This window comes from Tachysurus vachellii, chromosome 6 (genome assembly GCF_030014155.1).
Source record: "Tachysurus vachellii isolate PV-2020 chromosome 6, HZAU_Pvac_v1, whole genome shotgun sequence".
NCBI lineage: Eukaryota > Metazoa > Chordata > Actinopteri > Siluriformes > Bagridae > Tachysurus > Tachysurus vachellii.
In genome coordinates, this window is record NC_083465.1 from 15,523,947 (window position 1) to 15,548,066 (window position 24,120).

Here is a 24,120-nt window from a genome sequence, read left to right on the forward strand (position 1 = left end):
AGACGCAGCAGGAGGCAGGGAGAGCAGACACACAGCAGGGCTCACACTGGGCCAGGCGAGCACCAGTCATCCAGCACTGAGCCTCTACTAACACCAAATTATCCAGCAGCAGTCATCAGCTCATAATATACGGCTGTAGAATGTCCAGAAGTCCAGCAGAAGGATTTGTGATTTAACAATGCGAGCAGCCATGCTTGTGAATATGCTTTGTTTTTGTTTTTTCTGAAATGCCCGTTTCACTGTTCAAAAAATCTAGCCAGCAAGGACTATATCATTTAATATGCAGTTTTTTTCTCTCTCTGGCAGAAGAGTGGTTGAGTAGTAGCTGTCGCGACTCCGACACCATATTCCAACAAGCTTCCAAGTGCACAAGTGCGCCCTATGTTAGATTTGTTTTATTTTTAATACAGAAATATCAACAACTGCTAAATGCCATAAATCTTTGTTTACGTTTATTATTTTCCTGTGAAGCGCATTAACTGCCGATTTTAGTACATAGTCAACATCAGGTCATTTTGTGCTACAGCTGGCGACTGGGTACTTCACACGCACATCTAATATATCAAAGTAAACAAGTAGAGGCAGGAAAACATGCCAGTTATTAGGCGTAGGTAACAAATCTGAAGTACAGATCCCCTGGCACTGGGTGCACATTATCGATCCGTAATTGTAATAGTAATCACGATAGCCACAATAATATGTGCAATTTAACACAGTGCAAAATGTATTATAATTAAGACATGACATTATCACTGATAAAACTGATATAGCACTGATAACGTATGGAGTATTAATGAGAAACCAGTGGGCTTTAAATGATCATAGAACAGATTGTATTTAAAAATTAGGTGCAAAACTAAATATATTTTCATGGCTGAACTACATTCATCTTCACCACAAATGATGCTCTTTAAACATTTAAACAAGCCCTAAGTCTACACAAGATATAAATGTATACATTATTAATATATACGTTCTTTGTTTTCTTTGCTGTACTAATTCTCACTCTAAATAAACACTGCTCAAAAAAAAATAAGAAAACACTCAATCATCACAATATAACACCAAGTGGAGTAAACTTCAGGGATATCAATCTGTCAGTCAGGAAGCATGAATGAACTAACAACATGCTGCAAAAAACCCCAAAAGGGAACGGTTTTGAAGACAGTTGCTCCCTCCTTATCCTTCCTCATTGGTTTGTCTCTAATTTTGTGTTCTATTAGGATCCTTGTCACTATTTGTAGCATGAGACAATACCTGCAACCCAATCAGGTGCCCTGGTAGTCCAGCTCCTCCACATCCATATGTGCTGTCTCAAGGAGGTTTGTGTGTCTCCTAGTAGAGTTTGAGGAGCATGGATTAGATACCAGGAGACATGAAGAGACATGAGGAAAGTTGGACAGAAGGGAAGCAACCCAGCAGAAGGAGCGTTATCTGCCAGAGCCCTAAAAAATGACCTCCAGGCGTCTACTGGTGAGCACGTTCCAGACCAAACTGTCAGAAATCCATAAGCATGACATGGGGGCCCGACATTCTCTAGTGGGACCTGTGATTACAGCCCAGTGCTGTGCCAGAGAACACCAGAATTGGAAGGTCGGCCAATGGCAACCTGTTCTCTTCATGGATGAGAGCAGGATCACACTGAGCACATACAACAGACATGAAAGAGTCTGGAGATGCAGTGGGGAACGTTACACTGCCTGCAACAACTTCCAGTATGACCGGTTTGGCTGTGGGTCAGTGATTGTCTGGGGGAGGAATGTCCTTTAAATGGTTGCACAGACATCCAGGTGCTAGCCAACAATATCTTACTGCTGATAGGAACCGGGACGAAATACTCAGAACTACTGTCAGAACTTACACTTATGTAGTGGGCCCTGGAGGTTGTCCTTGTACTTGGCAATGCTCGATCTCATGCTGCTAGAGTGTGTAGGGAATTTCTGGATGATGATGGCATTGGTGGCATTGACTGGTCCTCACGTTCCCCAGACCTCAATCCAATTGAGAATTTCTGGGATGTTATGCATCGGAGCATCTACAGCTGCCAAGTAGTACCACAGGCTATATTACTTACATTATGAGTTACCATCATGAAATTCCTGCCAGTTGGATCAGCCTGTAATTAAATTTTTTTTTACGTTGATTTTCATTGTTTGATTCGTTTGATTTTAAATCCAGCCTTCAATGGGTTGATGATTTTAGTGACCACTGGCATATAATTTTCATTCATTCATTCATTCATTCATCTTCTACCGCTTATCCGAACTACCTCGGGACATCGAGCATCAAGGCAGGATACACCCTGGACGGAGTGCCAACCCATCGCAGGGCACACACACACACTCTCATTCACTCACACAATCACACACTAGGGACAATTTTCCAGAGATGCCAATCAACCTACCATGCATGTCTTTGGACCGGGGGAGGAAACCGGAGTACCCGGAGGAAACCCCTGAGGCACGGGGAGAACCTGCAAACTCCACACACACAAGGTGGATGCAGGAATCGAACCCCCGACCCTGGAGGTGTGAGGCGAACGTGCTAACCACTAAGCCACCGTGCCCCCGGCATATAATTTTATTCTCAATAAATTACACAATATATAGAGAGAGATTTTTAACTTGAATATTTCATTCATCGAAATCCAATGTGTTTCCTTATTTTTTTGTGCATGACGTGTATAACGTGCATTATGGTATTCTTATTCCATAGCCAGCTTGTACTAGCATGAAGATGTGTTTCTAAACTTCACTGCACTTCTGCAAAAAGATGTAAATATCGTAGTCTCAGGGTGATTCCCACGAAACAAGCTCTGCTGATCCAAACATGTCAGATCATTCTGTAGTTCAACGGATCTGCTGAGGAAAGAACAGTCCGTGGCCCACCAGACAGCTGGCAAACAAGATTTCAGACCTGCCTCATCTCAGATGCACTCCTCCTCACGCTGCATCCCGTTTTCTACACACTGTGGTTTAGTGAACTGATGCCCATCGATCCCTCCTACTGAGCACGGTAAATCCTCTAATATGCAGGTCTCCAGTGGTCTTTGTTACCCTGGTTACACAAATAGCCTCCAAAATCTGGTTGAAAAATGTGAGCTCACCCCATAGGCCTTGCACCCCTATTCCTGCACCACATTTCAACCACCGGCTTGTTATGAGCTTTTTTAAGTACGACAAAGCCTCTCCGTCACTAATAAAATGGAGATTGCAACAAATAGACAGTGGTATAATGGAAAAAGGCCAAAACGAACAAAGCCATCAAAGTGGAGAACTCCACTTGACTCAATAATCACAGTCTGGCCTTATCAGATAGCAGATTTCAGCCTGGCCCGAGCGGGCAGCCCACTGTGCCAAACACAGCACAGTGCCCTCGTCTTTTCCATTACTTATTCATTGAATGTATTACATCTCTGCATGTGAAGAGGCAGGCTGTGGGAAAAGAAGATTTGATTATTAAGAGTGGTGAGAATTATAAAGTGATGATGTTTTGGATAGTTACTCTGAAAGTCGTTCTATCTGCATGTTAATCTGATCTCATAAAGGATTTATCTTATATTATTAGGTAGGTTTTCCATGTCTAAAGGGCAATATTTCTTTCGATGTAATAAGCAATTCGCAGGGAATGATCATGAAAGTGAGTGTTAGGTTAGCCTTTTAGAACACAATGGCCATTACTGTTCCAGACGACATGACCCAAATCACTATCTTCTAAAATTGAAACAATATTCAACCCCGTTTTCTCTAATCCTCCATCACATTTCCTTTGCTCTACTTTTATTCCTCTGTTCTTTCTCTCTGTCTGCATGGTGAGGTTATTAGTGCTCAATCCAGGATGGCTGTCCATGTCCTGTTGTCTTGTTATATCCACATGACACCAGAGAACAGGCCGCCTCCTGCTCTTCAATAACATCATTCAGCCAGCTAATAAATAATAATAATAATAATAATAATAATAATAATAATCATCATCATCATCATCATCATCATCATCATTTCTGAAAAGATGTGTTCTTATATGAATTCAGCTTGTTACTTTAAGTCTTTACAATATCATAACAAATGTGGTGAACATGCAAAATATCACTATAAGACAATCTGACACCTAATATCCTATTTACACTTTTTGAAAAGATATATGTGGCCAACTTTGGAAAAATCTCCATATTTATATCATTTTAAAATTTTCAATCTGTTTCCATGCAAACAAGTGCAAGCTGGTCAAGAGAAATCTCCAGAATATTTGAAGTTATAATACCAGGCCATTGGTCCCATTGGTACCAGTATAAATGTGGATTTCTTGCTCCTTCCTCCTCGAATAACATCTTGGAAGAATATTTGTGGTTAGAGACATGCGCTGGTGCACCTCAGTATGAGGCCGAGGTCGCTGACTGTGTTCTATTTTGGTGTTTTGAAATGTAAAGTCATGACGCTTAGTGGTAGTTATTTTATCATCTGATCTTAGCAGGATGTGCTTAGTAATTTTATTCAACATCACATGCGTTAAATTGGTGAAAAGTCGCCATGGGAACCAGATAAGTGTGTCGACAACATAAATCATTACCAGCAAACCAGCAAGGCTCCTCTGTGAGATTACACCAAAAAAACTCTGGGGGCGATTTAGCAGTGTGTATATTCACATGCTAGACAGGCAGAATACAACTACCACCCACTAAAACATGCTCACAATTCTACTCTCCATCTGCTTAAGTACAAACTGAATTCAGTAAACTATACGCATATATATGTGTGTGTGTGTGTGTGTGTGTGTGTGTGTGTGTCTTCGCAAAATATTATGCAACTATTTGTGTTAACAATATTTGGGGTATCTCAGCACTTTCATCAAGCAAATAAAAAAAAAAGTAGAGTCATTCTTTTAGATCTCTTTTCCCTGCCTGTGATTGTGCAGAGATGATGTTTAGTGTGTGAAGGTGCAGTAGGAGTGTGTTCCCAGCAGCACTCTGCTGTTATCTAATGACAGCGTGCAGGTCCTTCCTTATGAGGGAAGCCTACATACTAATTAAAACTACAGCTGATCCTGTGTGCAGGCTGCATGCATGCCGTGGGACCTAATAAAGCCTGCCGGAGTCACACCGTGGCCTCCCCTACTGCTGATGTAATGGCTCAGGACAGATCTGTACACACACAGCAGGTGAGCTGCACACGCTATTATACCCACTACAATTCGGACGTTTTAGACACACAAGCTCTAGGGGTGGAACGCAATGCCACGATCTGGATCTGGATCAAAACTGTACTAAAATACGTGCCTTTAAACCCAAAGCAGACCTAGCTTAAGCTTCAAGTTTTTATTATTATTTATTCGTTTAACACAAACACTGCCACTATAGAAATAATCACGATTAGTGGGTTAATATTTTTGTTTATACCTACCCGTAATTTTTAACCTGCAACCCTGAGTCATGCAGTTACTAAAGATGTCCTCACGTTTGTGTTTATTTCTGAACTTTTATAAGGTGTCCTGCAGGGTCTGTAGTCTCACACAGAAAGCTCTCCTATTCATACTTGCACCTTTCTAGAACACATCATCTATTCGTTCCAAATGACAACATATTCCTGTTCTGTTAAATCCCTGTCATCCGAACAGAGGAACTATGTTGATTTTTTTGTCAGTTCAGATATAATATTTGAGCTGCCAGAGAATCCTACAATGTAGCCTCACTGAAGTTTTTTTTTTATAGCATCAACAGAAATAGCTTGATTTTAGGTAAGCACATCATCGTATTGTACACTATCGTCATAAGTACGCACAACAGAAAAAGGCATTAACAACACAGAGGTCGGCCCCAGAAGTGAAGGACACACAGATGGAGGTTTTGCTTATACATACGTAGTAATATGTAGTAAGAAAATAAAGAGGCAACTGGCAATGACTGGCACGGTCTAAAAAGCTTTTCCTTGTCTGTGGTATTAAGTGAGTGCAGAGTACTATTGAAAATATGATCAAACAAAACAGAACTGAGCAGCACATGCTTCTGTGATACAGTTATGGATGCCTATTTAGCAGCCAACGAGCCACACACACACACCCCCGCGAGAGGAAGCACATCGAAAGCATCTGTGTCACTGTGACTCAGCTCCTGTGACTGCTCACAGATGAATAAAAATAAATAAATAAATAAACAGAATGAATGTCCAGGGTGACAATGGCAAAGGGAGAAAGACAGAGGAACAGAGAGAACGAGCTCTCCGTTGGATGTTTCACACAAACCAAATGAAGCTAGAACACAGAAGAGTACCTGAGTCACTTTGACATCTCCTGCAGGTGTTGGTTTCTGTAGGGTTCAAATTCAACATTTTACTCATGGGGGCAAAGCAAACGTCAACACAAACAATGCAGCATTAACAAAAAAATCAGTGTTTAGATGAGTGACTTGATGAGGTATGAACAGCCCTCGGTCACAGTCAGGAAGCCTGAAGCAGTTATGTACAGGAATGCAAAATTTGACCTGCCTATTAAATAAATAAATAAATAAATAATAAAAAAGGGCAAACATTTACTTATATATTTCAGTGCATTTTGTTTTATAAGTGTTAAATGGCCCACTAATGGAAAAAAAAGTATTTGCCTTGTTTAGCTGAACAATGAGTTCGATGTATTATACAGTTGTGCTCAAAAGTTTGCATACCTTGGGAGAATTTGCATAATGTTTACCATTTTTTTTAAAGAAATCGTGAGTGAGAAGGCAAAACAATTGTATTTTATTTCTTATAGGATTTTATATGTAAGGCATAACAGAATGGCACAATCATCAAACAAAACGACAAAAAAGTAAGTAAGAAAATAATCCCTGTTCAAATGTTTGCATTCCTTCAGTGCTTAATATGGTGCATTGCCCCTTTAGCATCAATGATAGCATACAGTTTTTTTTTTGGAATAATAGTGCATGAGCTCCTTAATTCTCTCAGGTGGTATAGCTGCCCATTCTTCTTAGCAAAATGTCTCAAGTTCCAGTAAATGTTTTGGTTTTCTTGAACAAACTGCACGTTTGTGATCTCCCCAAAGTGGCTCATTGATATTGAGGCCAGGAGACGCTCCAGAACCTTCACCTTTTTCTGCTGTAGCCATTGGAGAGTAAACCTTGCTTTGTGCTTTGGATGATTGTCATGTTTGTACATCCAAGCGCGTCACAGCTTTCGTGCTGTAGAATGCAAATTGTCTGCCAGTATTTTCTGATAACATGCTGCATTCATCTTGCCATCATTTTACTAACATCCCTGTGCCACTGGAGCTCACACAGCCCCAAAACTTCAGATCCACCACCATGCTTTACAGTGGGGATGGTGTGCTTTTCACCGTAAGCCTTATTGACTCCTCTCCAAACATAGCGTTCATGCTTGTGACTATAAAGTTCAGTTTTGGTCCCAAATGACTCTGCTCCAGAAGCTGTGAGGGTTGTCTAGGTGCTGTCTGGCGTACAGAAGGTGGGCCTTTGTGTGGCATGGGCGCAGTAACGGCTTTCTCCTCGACCTTGCAAGTCATTTGTGTTCAAGTACCTCCTTATTCTGCTTATTCTTTGCGTCCCGAACGATTCTTCTGGCAGTGGTTGAAATCTTTCTCGGTCTACCTGACTGTGGCTTAATATCAACAGAACCTCTTATTTTCCAGCTCTTTATCAGAGTTTGAACAGTACTGACTGGCATTTTCAAGTGTTGAGATCTTTTTATATCCTTTTCCTACTTAATAAAGTTCAACTACATTATTACGCAGGTCCATTTGCAGTTCTTTTGTCTCCCCCATGGTGCAGTATCCAGCCAAGTCAGTGCATCACCTCGTGAACTGGGACTATTAATGCACAGATACTAATTACAATTACTATGAGGTTACAGGTGTGGAAACCTCCCTTTAATAGTGTCAACCTGTGTTTTTATAATGTTTCTGCACATTCAAGGTTTTAAAAAGGACTCAAACTACTATGTGATAATTAATGACTTCACGTGACCACAATCCTTAAATAAGAATTGTTGCATTGCATTATCAGTCATATTTTCTAAATGAATAGCAATGTTTTACAATTTCTTTCAGAAACCTTTGAGCACAACTGTATGAAATCCTTTACAGATGTACTATTCCTTCTCCGGTCTATATATAAAAATGAGTGTCTGAATTCCTCACGCTCCTGATATCACTAAACTTAACACAGACAGAATTTGTGGAGAAATGTCTAAACTCTATGGATGACATCCAGTGGGTTAAGTTGATCGTTTCCGATGTCCCTGAGGGTTTCAGTCCATTACACTGCTTGCTCAGCACTTTTCAGCCTGAACTGCCGAATCACAGCCAAAAAGAGTCACTGCTGCAATCCATAAATAACTCAATTCACTCTGATGTTTGATCCGTTAATGACTATACAGTATGTACGTTAATTTCATCTGGGATTCAACATCCAGAAACATTAGTGCATTTAAACATTTAACCCTGCAGTAGTACACTTTATCACTCCAAGGTGCGCTACAGACATGCAAATTTCTTTATGGTTGTAAATACGATAGATTATTTAACATTTTTAAAACATCAGACTCACTAGTTTTAACAAAAACAAAAACATTTCTTAAAATTTCTTAAACATGAATATTCTAATATATATATACATACACACACATATATAAACATATTCTGTTTCACTTCCAAATCATATGAATATCTGTAAATCAACACAGGTATGTATATTTATTTAACTATTTTATTCTCAGCCCCTTATCAGTAAGCATCTCATGAGCTACTTATAAAGAGCACACATCTTGTTTATACAGTATTTGTTTCCTTTTACTACACGTCAGTTCTTCAATAAGACAAAAAAAAAACTCACTGGCTGCAAAGCAACTTAGGTTCAATAAAAATGAATAGATCTTTCCTTAATATTTCTTTCATTAATTGTGTCAGCGTCAGTTATTTTATTTAGTGACAATGCAGATATTTATAATTCATCTTTTACAGAATTCATAATGCATATGCATAGTCTGCTTCATGTGCATTTTGTTTGCCTCTATGTACATTTATAAGCATTTAAATACAATAAATATTTTAGAATCCATTCCGCAAAACTATAAAAGTTTACACTTCTTTAGAATAGACAGAAATTTAGCCTTAATCACAAAATACATACGTCTCTACAGACCGAACTAAAGCAGATAAAAAGAACATCCTTTAGTTATTATTTAAATGCTATAAACTCATATTTATTATTTTTATTACCATTTAACAGCTCTTTTAATATCAAACAACAATTTTTACACATAAAATATAAAGCCAGTATGTATGTGAGATTATATATGGTACTGAAGTATTTAGTATTATTTATTTCTAGAAAACAGGAAATGGCATGTCGGTGGTTAAGGCTTTGTGCTGCTGATCAGAAGCTTGTGAATTCAAATCCCAGCACTGCCAAGAGGCCATGACTGGGTCCTTGTGCAAGATCCGTAACCCTCAATTGCTCAGTTCAAGACCCTTTAGATAAAAGTGTCAGCCAAAAAGAGTGAAAGAAGCAAATATAACTGGAATAAAGTGTGTGAGATTCCTTACAGCTCTCTTGTGTGCTAGCCTGGCCCGCTATTTCTACTAAGTTACTAAACTGCTTCTAATCCACAGATACGAACAAATAGTGCATCATTTGGTAATGTATGTAGACCCTATAATAAAAAGAGGATCAATACAAAACAGATACTGAAAAAAGTGCTCTACTCAACAGATAGCTAGTCGTCTGCTAGCTAATCAGATAAACAGCATTTCACATTGAATGTACATCAGAACTAACAAATAAACTTGACAGATCTTTTGCTCTACCTCATGACAATTAGTGTCTATTATTTGCTGTGTAAGACTAGTGGGTGAAGTGATTCCTACTGTAGTAGGATATGTGATATTTCTTGTAAGAGTATTAAGTAGACTGTGGTGTCTGAGAAAAACATTTCAGAGATACTTGGATCCTTGTGCACTTGACTTGATCCCAAAATAATAACCGACTTCATTTCATTGGCAGTAACAAGTAATCATACAATTCTGTAACATGGGTTAGGCTTAAGGTCTCTGAAATGCCGTTGTTATCATAAATCACGGTGCTAATATAATACTGCTGACAGGAACTATAACCCTGGCTGGATTATCAACAAAACAGCTCTCACCTGAGCAGAAAAGAAAGACTCCAGCCTGGTGTTATGACTAGTGTAGCTCAAATTATTGTTAGCACATGAGAGGTTACAATAACAAAGAAAAAAAACACACACACAATTCAATCCACCAATTTTTTTAGCCCCAGAAATCTCCTGTATAGCAAAATGCTCAGGCTGTGTGAATGGACTGTGGAGGAGATGATTGTACCACTGTCTACAAACAAGCTCCAGAAAAAGCCGAGCTATTAACCGCACCTCACGGAGGAGGCAGCATCACTCGCAAACCGCAGGATGCTGATTATAGAAAACCACAAAGCATTTCACCGTTTTGTCTGTTAAAAGTCGCACACACCACTCTAACAGAGCATTAACCGGAGTTTTTATACTAAAGACGGCTTCAGTTCAATGCTGCATGTTAATGACTTAACTGGTTCTACACGGGACATTCAGTACACAGCAATCACAGTGTTACACTTATCTGTTGTGGAGCTTGCTTTTGACACTCCGTAATTCAGGTCCTGTTTGGCAATTCAACATAGAACTTGGATCTAATATCTCTTTCTTGCTTGATTCATGTTTTACTCCAAACAACTTCCTCACTGCATTAAAGTGTAAATTAAAATGAACCACTAGATATAATATATTACTATCTACAGTATTCTCAATACTCATTGTGTAATATGCATAATAATATGAAAATCTCTACAATCTATGAGGAGCAACTACCATTTTCAAGGAAACAATTTGTTTTCTCAGAAACCTCGTAAATTTTACAAGTACACTTAACATGTAACGGTCTGTCTGTCTGTCTGTCTGCCTGTCTGTCTGCATGTCTGTCTGCATGTCTGTCTGCATGTCTGTCTGCATGTCTGTCTGCATGTCCGTCTGTCCATCCATCTCTTTCCATTGTGGAGCAGTGTTTATGACCCAGTATGAGGCCAGTCTTGTCTGCTTCATGCCTGGCACGTACTGTGTGAAATTTGATAGCCATCTAATCAATGAAATATATTCGCGTCAGTGTTTTCCAGACAACAGCATCCAAAAGCAGCGTTTAACGTTCACTCATTCATCTCTATTAGGTGCTTTATCCTGAAGAGAGTGGATTCAAAGGCATTTAAATCTATGCTTTCTGCAGCTGGGTTTAAAATCTTCAGTGCACTACCAAAGGTTTGATTTTATCAGTTACAAGCAGAAAATTCCCTAATATAATTTGGTATCAGTAATATTCATATATAATAAATAAAATAATTTTTCGGACAAAATGACACGATAATGGTGTTTACTGGAAACAGTACTAATGATGATGCATGATGCCTACAAAGCTGTACTGAGCCAAACACACATACACACATAATGAAATCAGTCATGTCATAAATCCTACTGTCGATGATACAGCAACAGTACAACATTTGCCAGTCTACAATACTGGCTACACTAACAGTGTAGTTGGGGCTCAAACTGGGAGAAGAAACAACTGGAACCTCCTCCCTATTCACTACAAATCTAACTTTCACAAGTTCACAACTCCCCATATTCCCTTTCTGCTGTATGCACATATGTAAGTCCTGGAAAGTTTTGGGAGTGAGCATCATTTGTTCATATTTTTCCAAACACAGCAACAAACTGATCAACAAATATAGCAACCATCAGCCTTTTCATTTCTCTTGTGCCAAAACATCTGTTACTTCACTACAACTTTTGCCCCAGAAGGTAGAGTGAGAAATACAGGAAGTCTCGCAGATGCAGAGCAGCAGCAACGGTTGGGGATGTAAGGAGTATTTTTCTGGTGCGTTTTGAAAAAGATGAGGTGCTAAATCACATTTTTAAAAATGCAAACAGAATACCTGAGCCACATATTAGATCCAAACAAACACTCCATGAAAATGAAAGATAGTGATATTTCTTTTGGTAGTGAAATGACCACACAGCCGCTATGCTACACAGTGCAGACACAGGCTTGGGTTCTAAGAGCGTCCCGAGCTGCTCTGTGTAATTGGGCGAGCAGTTGGAGCCGAGCTGTCGCATGGCTCATGTCAAACAGCTAAAGGACTGCCAAAAAAACCCAGCCTCAAGTAGGTCAGCTCTTCTACGAGAAATAATCAAGCCCATTCGGACCTTTTCTCTCTCTCTCAGTGTGTGAGCAGGAAGTGGGTCAAATGTAGTCAGCTGTTACAGCTCGATCATTCACAGCACTGGAAGCTCCAGTCATGCTTTACAACTCGCTTTCCATTAGTTAAAGGCACAGTGGGGAAACCCTCTGGAGCCCCATGGAGGCTAAGCTCATACCAGTAGCTTGAAGCAGATACAGTACCACTCTGGAACCCGCCCACACACCCACACCCACGCACACACACCCACCCACACACACATAAGCAGACACACCTCTGTCTCCAGACATTACTGATACACTCAGCTACAAACAGACTTACCGATGGCCAAGCTTTGTCTCAGCACGTCTCAGCCCATTCTCCTCCCAGCGCGGGAAACGAGGCTCAAGCGGGTGGGAAACAACTCCAAAAAAAATCTTCGAGCTTTCTGATCTCTTCCCTGTTCTTCCCTCCCTGTTTGCCTCTCTGTCTCTCCCCCGCTCCTCTCTCTCTTTCACTCGGTCTGTCTGTTTCTCAGGGCACCATGACTCTGTTTTCTCTCTTCTTTCGTCTGTCCAGTGACTGCACGATACACATCAATTATTCAGAAGCGGTCTCTGGATTTCCACGGCAAAGCCAATCACAGATGGAGCTGTGTGCTAATGGGCTCCTGCTGTACCTGCCACCGGCTCCTTCATGCTCTGAGACACTGGGCCACAGGGAATCAGGTTAAGCTCTTCAAAACTTCACACAGCGCACACACACACACACACAACTCTCCACTTTCCAACACACACAAAAACACACACACGCTGCTGGAAGAGTGACCGCATGCCTGTAAAGCATCTGCAGTGCAAAGCCACAAATGAACAGGAAGCTCTCTCTGGTTTCAAAGGGGTTAAAAGGAAGCAAAAAAGAAAGAGCGCAAAAGAGCGAAACAGAGACAGAGAGAGAGAGAGCGAGAGAGAGAGAGAGAGTGAGAGAGGAGAGAGAGAATAAAGCAAATCCTTTCTCACCTTGGATGTGCAATGTCCCCAGTCTCTCTCTCTTTCTCTCTCTCTCTCTTTAGTGATCTATTGCACCTTTGCCTAATGTCCCCATCACATCGAGATGGATGGACAGACACACACACACACACACACACACACACACACAAGCTCAGACACACACTCGCATACACATGCACAGCGTGCCACTTTGCCCCGAAGGGAGCAAGAGGGAAATATGCAGGCGGCTCACATTTCAGACGTGCAAAGGGGGATGGTGCCTAACGTGGCAGACGGTCTGTGTCTTGGCCCATAGCCAAAGCATCACAAGAGAGAGAGCGATGGGAAAAAATCCCAAACAACAAGCCTGAATCAATCCAGTCAAAGCTGTGCTTGAAAAAAGTGATTACCGTTACCAAAGCAGGGGATTCCTCCCTATTGGTGAAGCTAATCGCTGTGAGTTAATGTGGGTTTGTCTGACACTAGTGACATCAAATTACGCTGATTAATTAAGTCCAAATGAACCGTCTTAGCCGCACTATCAGAGAGGGTGACGTTGATGGGAAAATTGTTGGTTTTTAATTCCCCTGATGATGAGGGTTGATTATAACCACTGAATTTAAAAATGGATCCTGCTTTTTTCCCAAGCTGTCAATGCCGGGTCTCTGTTAATCACTGAATAAAGAGTTGTTGAATTGTTGCATAGCATCATGCTGCATCATCTGCAGCTTTAACCTGAAGCTGCTAAAGATTATGCTCATGCTTTTCTACTCGCTGTCACGCAATTAAGAATAAATCATCTGTTCAGACATTATATATTAAAGCATCAGGGCCAGAGCGACCTTGTAGACCGAGACTCCGAATGCGTCCTTCAATATTATATTTCTGCAGGGTGAAAGAAGTCATAGCAACGTGAAGACATGTCAAGGCTGCAGGCTACATTAAAGAGGCGAGGAGATGAAGCCGGCTCAGACAGGAAATTGAGCTTCCTCTTACTGCAAATGCAATGAGTCATAGCAGCTCTCCAACAATACAGTCCTCGCTTCTCACACATCTGGGAGGATGCAAAGAAGCATTTTTTTTTGGGGGGGTGTGTGTGCGCCGAGTTCTGATGAGCTTCGATTGCGCCGAAACTCGGAAACGTTGACGGTTGCCGAGTACTACATGAGGACTGAACTCCGGTTTTAACTGTTGCTGAGCGATTTCATCAGCTGGACAGAGCACAGAACATGTCAAAACAGTGGCCTCGTTAGAGGCGAATGCAGTCCTGTTCATTATTTCAGCCTGCTCCTCTCCCCACTGCAGGGGTTGATTACATTACAAACACAAGAGATTCTGGCTTACTAATTACACATCATTAGAGTTAAAGCTCCACAAGGAGAAAGCAAGGCAGTGGATTTCTGATCACTGGGTTGTGAATTGAATAAAGAAGGGAGAAAGAATGGTTTGCGGCAGGCATGTGTGCCACAGGGAGAGCCCTGGGCTTGGGTTTCCTGCTTTGTGCATTCGCATCAGCTCTGTAAACTGCATGCGTGGATATGACATGTAAAATACGGCACGGCCGAGGAAAGCGATCTGTCACCGGCAGCCTGGCAGATTGGGTGCTCTCTTTCTTGACGCTTCCTTCCAGTTGGGCTGATTTACAACATGCTGAGAGAAATTCTTATGCAAAGCAGTGACATTCTTTATGTTTGCACTACAGGAGGATTGTAATTACACCTCACTGCTGCAGCTCCGCAGCTCCTTTCACTTCCACCTTCACCAGGTCCGTCGCTTGAAACATAAAAACGCTCATCACCGTGTCTTCTCGAGCAATCAGCTGTGTCTAACGAGGCTTTTCTTACCCCAAGTTGCACAAACAAATGTGATTAAGTAGAAAGCGGTAGAAAGCTGCAAGTTTTGTGCTGCTACGATGAGAAGTGAGAAGCATCGCTCAAGGAGACGGCTGAGTGCATTAACATGGCAGCTCACGCTTTGCGACGGAGGGTGCCGAAAATTAAGAGGAGGATGATTTTTCACCGAGCTGCTGTAAGGAGTCAGGGTGCATGCTGGATACTATCAATCTTCGTCCCTCACTTTGGGTGTTAAGTCATCGTTTAGATGCCCAAAAGCCACCAGAGCACCACTCAAAACTGAACAGCTGAGAGCTTCTGCATTGCATCAAAGTCCTGCAAATGATTGAATACGGAAGCAGAGACATAAACAAGAGCGTGATTTTGTGATCGAGGAGCCATTTGTGTCCCACTGATATTTGACTTACATGTTATATGTTTTAAACATGGGTCAAGTTCACTTAACACAAACCTGTTAGATAAATAACTGGGATCATTAATAAAAATCCCACATACAGTGCAGTGTATGTGGCTACACGTTGCCTCAGATATATATCTAATCATTAAAATGCTTCATAAATCCTATTATTTTTCCAAGAACACATGAACGCATTTAACATCTCGACCCATCCTTAGACATCCAGAGATTGTACCAGCTCCAGTTGTGCTCCATATCATGAAGATTTTGGACCTTCAGTGAGATGAGGTCAACCATGTGAGGATCCTGACACATCTAGAGATGTACCAGCTCCAGTTGGATTCTGCATCATGAAGTATTCAGACATTCAAAGAGGAGATGCCAACTCCATGTGGCCATTGAAGATAACGACCTCGTCATCAATACACAATTGTTGGACTGTATATTTATAATCACACCCTCAAGTGTCACCCACATGAGGTTGGGTTCTCCTTTTGAGTCTGGTTCCTCTCAGGGGTTCTTTATTTACCATCTAAGGGAGTTATTTCCTTGCCACAGTCGCCTCAGACTTGCTCATTGGGGAGAAATACAAACACATTTAAATATATCTGTTATAAATCTTAATATTAAACTTTTTGTATTGTTTCTTATGTTCTGTAAAGCTGCTTTAAAAGCGCTAAACAAATAAAGCTCTATACAAATAAACTGAAACTGAATCAAACATCTAGTGCTTAAAGCATCATTTTCCACGACACCGCCATTACAAAACTGACATTTCTGCTACAAAAACACTCCACATTCAACTCTGGGAAATATTCTGGAATATTCCACAAGTCTTGTGTTCAACAGGAAGCTGCGCTATCCGAATATCTGAAAGATCATGGGACGAAGAACGTAAACAATTAATGGAAAAAAATATCACGGAATATCATAATGTCCTCGAGCACAGATGTTAGTTAAAACCAGATGTTGTTTATTTGTTCATTTGATGCAGAGATAAATAAAGGAATGCCCTGTCCTGTTACTTTCAACACTTTAACTCCTTTAAAAGGAGCATAATGGAAGCTTGGTCAGAAAAAGAAATATAAAAACAAATGAAGAATAAAGAAATATGCTTGGGATGCGTTCTAACACTTTTTTTTTTCCTGTGTTAACAAAATATATAGCAATAGCAGCCCAGCTACGGAACGTCTCTGTAATAAGTAATAAATAAGCAAACAAAGCAAACAAGGCAAAATTCCCAGCATTATGAACGCTAGTACATCATACTTCCCTTATTAGAAACCAATAACTTCCACTTTTTTATTTATTTTTTTATAAACCCAAGTCTCAGTTCAGTGCAGATGAACCGAGGGAGGCTTCAGTACATGAAGTGTTCTGAACACTTCATGTACACAACGGTGTATTGTTGTGTATCCAATCGCAACTGTCTTCTGTGCCACTTGCTAAAACTAGTCAGAAAGGCACGTAAAAAAAAAAACACTCGACCAGGATCGCACCTCGCAATTAGTCTGTCGTAACATCTCAAGAAGAACAATGGCGTGCTATCTTTGCTCTCGCATGCCAGCAAAAACGGGTCTTATGGCGATGAAATTGGTAGAGAAAAGTGTAAACAATAGCAGGCCGCCGAACAGAGGAGTGTGTGAGAGAGAGAGACGCGTCCTGCCAGACAAACACATTAGCTGTCACTCGCTATGCTAATGTACTTTCTATTAAATGTCAACATGACATGCTCTAAGGGAAGAACAAGCTGTTGATCTAAGACAGCTGACTGCTACCACTGACAGCACAGAGCTCAAAAAAATAAAATAAAACGACAATGGTGGTAAAATATGTACATTTTAATGATATAAATGTGCTCAGATGACTGAAATAATGAATCACTTGATGGGTTTGTATTTCAGGATAATTCAGATGTGTTCAGATAAAAGCCTTTGAGTGCTGCAAGTGTTCTGCAAAACAGACAAAAGAGCTGCTGCTGGATGTTAGACAAAATAATTATCTTATTGCCCTGTCAGTGGGGCGCCCACCAAAGCTGGGGTAAGGAGTCTGTCTGTAGCACGTAAGCAGATCAGCTCCGAATCCAGACACACACACACATACACAGTGGACAGATCACTCCAGCAATCACAGATTAATACAGGAGGCTAATCCTTCTGACAGAGAGGTCAGCGTTCTGTTCAGCCTGTCTCTGACAAAACTCTCTCTCTCTCTCTCTGTTTCTCTCTCTCTGTTTCTCTCTCTCACTAACACACACACCCCTTATTGATAGGAAATGGCAGGCATGTGTATTTTGCACTTGTCACATTCCTCATCACATAAAATCTTATCAAACTGCCAAAGCAAAAGTATTGCATACCTTTCAAACACCTCGGATTCACGACCTGTATGTCGATGTATATCTCAGTGAGCATTAAAATGACAAAATGACAAAAGGTCATCGGAGAATCTGAGATAACGCTGTTGTCGATAACATTCTGATTGTCAAACAGTGAATCACGAACAGCGCAGCGGTAATTCCATAAATGGTCGATTAGAAGCTTTTTGAATTGCGTTAATTACGGACAGCTACGGCCTTGTCATCTGGAGTGTGTTTAGTGCGAGTGTGAAGAGTGTGTAGCATGTGTAGAGTGTGTTAGTGTAGGCTGGGGATCTTTGTCTGACTGTGCATTGATCGAACAGCATGGCTCTGTGCTTGAGTGTGTGGTGTCGGGTGGCCGTCCTTCTGTCGCCATCCTGCCCGTCACTGGCCTTTTCGCCTGAGCTGCACTTTCTCACCACAACTCAACATGTACAGTGTACCTGTATATGTGTGTGTGTGCGTGTGTATGTTTGTATGTAAATGTGTGTATGAGAGTGAAAGAGATAAATAAATAAAGAGGCAGACAGACAGAGACAAGGAGAGAATGAGGATCTGAGTATAGGTAAGGATGCTAAGGCCAGGCAGAGCAAGTGTTTATGGCTGCTGTATGCTGTCGTCTGGCTGTCTGGGGCCGCAGACGCCCTTGTGACAGGCCCAAGATGGATGCCTGTACCATGAGAGTGGGGAAGCTCCAGTCATATCTACTTCCAAATGCAACCCGCTGCTGAGAGGACACAAAGGAGCCTAACCACTCCACCGGTGGCTACACAGCTCCTCTCTGTTTTACGAGCCACGTGAGTGCAATCCACGTCAATAAATGTCAAATATTATCTCCCTTTATACTCAGTGCTGCTTAGTATCTTCAGAAGAGAAACAGCCACTCTTTTTTTTTTTCCAGGGGTTGGAGTGGTGGGGGGGGTGGGGGTTGGGCTCCCAGCGTCCAGCGATCCTGGTAATCTGTAGTCCTCTGAAACATCTGTTTATCTTCATTCCCCACAGCTCGCCATGTCAGGCCTTCCTCTGAATGAAATACACACACACTTCAACCCGAGCGCTCTCTCGCCATCTATCTGTGTTTTGTTGATGCCCGTTCGTAGCTCACTTTGACAAATGGACAAGAACAGGTCACTTCAGGAGAGCTGGGCTTTGGCTGAGCATGACAGGATTTCAAACAGAGACGGTTAGAAATGAACGCTAGTCTCCATCAGTTTATTTTGATGGCATTTACACAAATAAAGTAATTCTGGTGTCGGCGTTTGTGATGCACATAGTGACGATAAGGTTTAAACGAAAAAACAACAGTCACCTGCAGAAAGCGGCACCTTGTCATAGCTGCTCAGCCTCCGTGACTTAATTTTTTCACACAACTCAAGCTCAAGGCCATTCCTTTTGGTAGGAACATTTACATAGGACTTCATTTAACCCTGTCCTTCATAACATGTGGAAGTTATTCTGACTTTAATAGCAGCGTCGGAATGAAAGCGGTTGTTGGCTTTTTGGGGCACTTAATTACTTACTTTTCCATTGGAGCTGAAAGTAAAACCTCATGTTTTGCCTCCTTGTGTAACTGGCAAATATCAAAGTGAAGAAAGGCTGACTGCTATCCAGACAAATTCTGAAAATCGGACCACGCCATGTATGTATCCACCTGTATGGCTAATATTTTGCTCGGATGGAATCTATAGACAAAAACAATCAAACCATGTGAAATAATACAAATTCAGCCGGCTTTCCTCTGCAACCGACACAGCGACTGAGTGAAGTGAGCGAGCGAGTGATTTACAAGAAAGGCTCTGAATCTGACGTGTGATACAGCATGCAAGGACATGTCTCCTTTTCATATATGTATACATGTGATGTAGAAAAGGTAGCTTGCATTTGAAAATGGACATCCGGCCTTTTGTGCACTTGTGCACTGTAGGGCGTGAGAGAGAGTGAGAGAGAGAGAGAGAGAGAGAGATAGAGAGACAGAGGGAGGAGGCAGTGTATTAAAAGCTGTGAGCAGAAAGGCCTCACCTGCTGACTTTGGGGTGAACTTGTCCCGGTTGGCTGCACACACAGCCAGGAGCCGGTAGCCCAGGTCCAAGTCAAAACCCTGCTGAGCGGCAACACGGCTCACCACCTGTAGAGACAGACCAGGAGTGTGTTAAAACATGTCTCGGTGTCAGAGCCAATGCATGAGAAGAAACACTTCTTCCTCTGCTGTGCTCAGCAAAAAAAAAAAAAAAAACTCATAAAAACTCCCTGCACTTTGGGATACGATCTGAACTCCTCTGAATATCGTCCTCAGGACTGCTACTGTTTAAGTCTATATAAGATATTCACAATTATTCTTGCTTAAAATTCCACTCCAGGCCCTCAGGAGACCAGCTTACACCAGGAGTGTGTTAGCACTACACCCTTCACCCTTCTTATCTCGTCCTCTTACACAAAATATCTCTCTAAAAGAACTCATAGTGGAGCAATTTCCCCTATTCCCCATTCAAACACATGAAATATTTACCAGATCTGTTTGCATGAATAATGCATAACAAAGGAAAACAGCCACCTCCACTGATGTGGCTCTGTGTTAAGAAAGTATTGGTTCTTTTTCTCACTGTAGGACTGATAGGTTTTTCCCCGGAGACGCGTCTGTTCGTTCTCTCACCCACCTGAGCCTAAACCTGGCCCGACGAGTGCCAGAAAATAATAATAACAACAACATTTTAGTGTAAATGTGTCGTGAACAAGGCCCGAGAGGTAACGTGTAATATAAAAGGAACTAATCCGACCTCTAAAAAAACGGGTTCAGTCAAACGAACATGGGGAAGAACATTAAAAGACATGACACGTCTGCTCTGTACTGCAACACTGCACAATCCTGGACTGCTACAGTTACACAGCTTCCTTTTCTTAACACAAACACTGATGTTTCTTCACAAAAAAAAGGAAGTGATCATGCAGAAAAACAAACTGTCACACACACACACACACACACACACACACACACACACACACACACACACACACACAGAAAAGAAACCTGGCACTGATCAACAGCATTCCACTATCTGCGCCGTCAGCTACGACATGTCGATTTTAGCTGAGTTTACCTCTGCTAACAAACAGTAAATCATACACCACTGTATCAGCTCCACATTCTAATCACTCACTTATTAACTCTACACAACTTACCCAAACCTACGTTTTCGTTTCAGTGTTTGACTGTCAATAATAAAAAAATAAAAAAAAAAAACACACACACATCAGGTTTCATGAACAGAATGACAGGCTAACCTGGAAAGACAGCTTTTCTTTCACGCTTTAATAGTCAAATAATTCAGTGGTGACAGCACTCTGAGATCTGATGAACAGCATCTCTTAGAATGAAAGTCCACAGGCATTTTTTATCCTGTAGTTTGCAGGGTTTTGACAGCAGAAATGTCGAGTTTCTGCCAAACTTTAATTTCCCTTCTGCAACTTGCATCTGCCAAGAGTACGGGACCAGGCACGGTGCCACGCGTGCTAGCACGGATTCGAGCGGGCTTTAGAAATGTTCTCTCATAAGCCTTTTGCTTCGTAATCTCTTTTCTCAGAATGCTGGCCCTAAAAATGATACGATTTACCAGCAACATTTCGGGTCAGTGAACCAGGCTGATCCGAGGGTACGGTGTTATCATGTAGCACGAATATGAGGGAATCAAAACGACAACAAGAACATTCCAGGATCAAAAAAGACAGAAATACACAAAAACACCCAGGATATTTACTTCTAGTTAGGTGGAGATGTTCCACTGACAATTTAAGTTACCTTACAAATTTGAAACAAATGTTGATGGATACAGAGACCTGCTCAGTTCTTTCATAAGCCTGCGGATGCAAATGTAAGCATAAGAACTTGATATGGAGTAATTGTGTTGTTTCAAACTCAAATTATTTATTTACATAAACCGGTATTAAGCATTTCGTTACCCTTGATTAAAATAACCTGAACTAGACTCTCTATGACGTGATTGTGTTTGTATTTACATCCTGAGGAACTTACATACATCCTATATTTATATAACTGAGTACTTGAGGGTAAAAGGCCTTGCTCAGAGACCCAGCGGTAGGAGCTTGGCAGTATTGGGATTTGAACACGCAACCTTCAGACCCGTAACCCTAAAGCTATCACACCTAAAATTGAAAAATAATTGAAATTGAATATAACTGCTGCTGATGTTATTTCTATTAAACAATTAATCCACCAGCATCCACGTTAAAAATATTCTCTAATTTTATTTCACTTAAAGTGAAAACAGAGGTTAAAACGGTCACTCGGCCTGCAGACGATGAGGAAGGACTGTGAAACAATGCCCTCCCAAATAGCAGTTGTCAGTATTGCTCCTGACAGGCTACAGGACACGTCGTTTATCATTTGGCACAGTGCAGAGAGAGTGTGTGCTGGGAAGAAGGAGTGTGTTGGGGACGGAGCGGCAGCAGCGAGCTACCTGCCGCCCGAGGGGCCAATGTGTAAGACATGTCCACATCTGTCGGCCAGCATTCTTATCAGCTCTTCACTTTCATCTCCCTAACAACCAGAACAGTGCTGGAAGGCGGAGAAGACGGAGAAGGGGAGGGGGTGATGCACAGCACTAATTCTTAACACACCCAAACACACCAAACATGCAAAAGTGAATAGGCAAATGTTCTAGACCCAAACTGCCAAGATATATATTAGATATTATATTGAATCGGTGTGGACCAAAACCTGAAAGAAGTAAAAGAAACAAAGGAATACATTATGTATTTAATGTTTTTCAAGATTACAGAAGACAGATTTGGACATGATTCAGGACAGTACATTCATTATGGAAAAAACAGACACTGACTTATACACAGGACGCAGGAAGTAGCAGCAGACTGAATCAGAATGAAGTCATCCTGAATCTCTATGCTTGGGGTGGTCTTGTCAGAAGATCAAAGCTAAAGCCATCTTCCTTCTCTACTTCGGGTTCACACTTGTTTTGACATTCGCTTGCAATCTCTCGTGTCGTCTGCATTGTGAGCTTAGCCTTTGATGATATACGATAGAGTCGCTCGAACTACGCAGAAAGATTCCTGCCTTTAACTTCGGCTTCTTCTTCTTCTTTGCATGTTGCGTTGCTGTTTCTGCTAGTCAGCAAGGACACGAGTGAGATCTCTGATGGAATTTGTTCACTGCATGAGCTCTTGATTGCGGAATTTACTACAATTAATCAAAGGGCAAAAGGCTAAAAGTAGTTTCAAAGAGTGGCTGAATTCTCTGGGTTGGCTGGTTTAAACAGGGCTTTAGGGGCTTTAAGGACTTATTTAAAGAATAAAGATTATTTTCTCATTTACTCGATGCTCCTTCAGTTTGCCATTAAGTCCCATAATCTCGCCATAAGCTGAAGATTCATCCAGCATTACCCCCAGCTGCTCCGACAAAAGAACGCTCTCGGAGATCACTCGGCTAAACATGGCTGTTGATAAGACATAAATTTTTCCAATATGTTTTTTAGTAAATCATTATCTGAAGAATGGAGATTGATCACAGGCAGAGTGGAAACGTCTCTGCTGGAAATCAATGGAAGGGACGGACGGCTTTACAGCAGCGCTAAGCGCTACCGTCTGCTCCAGAGGTTTGTGTGAAGCTGGAGGTGCTGGTCACTGGCCTCCTGCCATAATCGATGAGCAGCTGCAGCAGAGGAAGGCAGGGTTGAATGCTTCTCCCTGACCTGTGCTTAAGTACCAGTGTCTTATCAGAGCAAAGGGGAGAAGGACAGAGCGAGAGGGAAACCCAGAGATATGGAGTGTGTGTGTGTGTGTGTGAATGAAAGGGGGCAGGGCGAGATAGAATGAAAACCAAGACTGAGAAACGGGGAAGGAAAAAAGGGCAAGTGAGTGGGAGTGAGATAGAGATTGTGGGAGAGGGAATAAAGGCAGTCAGAGAGAGAGAGAGAGAGAGAGAGAGAGAGAGAGAGAGAGAGAGAGAGAGAGAGAGAGAGAGCCTGGCTATGTGAAGCGTGACTTTTGCTTTAACCTCCGTCTCTGGCCCCTGATAGGGCAACAGGAGTGAAGCAGCAGCTGTCTTACCGTCAGACATCCCATCAGGCTTTGCTCAAAGGGCCTTTGGAAAGCTCTCGGGTCTCCACACCAGTCGAGCAGCTCTGTAGCCGCTGTCTGAAAATTGGCCGGGTTCTGTAAGTGCTGTTGAAGGAAAAGAGAAAGCAAAGTTACTATCCTAAGCTCTAAATCCAACCACCACAGCAGACATTCAGTGTAACTGTCATAGAGAGACAGCAGAGAGAGGAGTTAGTGGA

General features: G+C 41.7%; 1 protein-coding gene across 7 annotated transcripts in view; it reads right to left on the reverse strand.

Moving 5' to 3' along the window:
* The window catches only part of zmiz1a (zinc finger, MIZ-type containing 1a), a 121,180-nt gene that overhangs the window by 15,417 nt on the left and 81,643 nt on the right, over nucleotides 1-24,120 (reverse strand). For 5 of the 7 annotated variants that reach the window (XM_060872507.1, XM_060872506.1, XM_060872503.1 and 2 more), the window contains 2 exons: nucleotides 23,894-24,007; nucleotides 19,835-19,940 (listed from right to left, as the gene is read on the reverse strand). In XM_060872507.1, coding sequence (XP_060728490.1) covers nucleotides 19,835-19,940; nucleotides 23,894-24,007 — 220 coding nt within the window. Of the gene's footprint in view, nucleotides 1-6,262; nucleotides 6,282-12,562; nucleotides 13,051-19,834; nucleotides 19,941-23,893; nucleotides 24,008-24,120 lie in introns of those variants that run through there. The other 2 variants (XM_060872509.1, XM_060872510.1) reach the window with 2 other exon arrangements.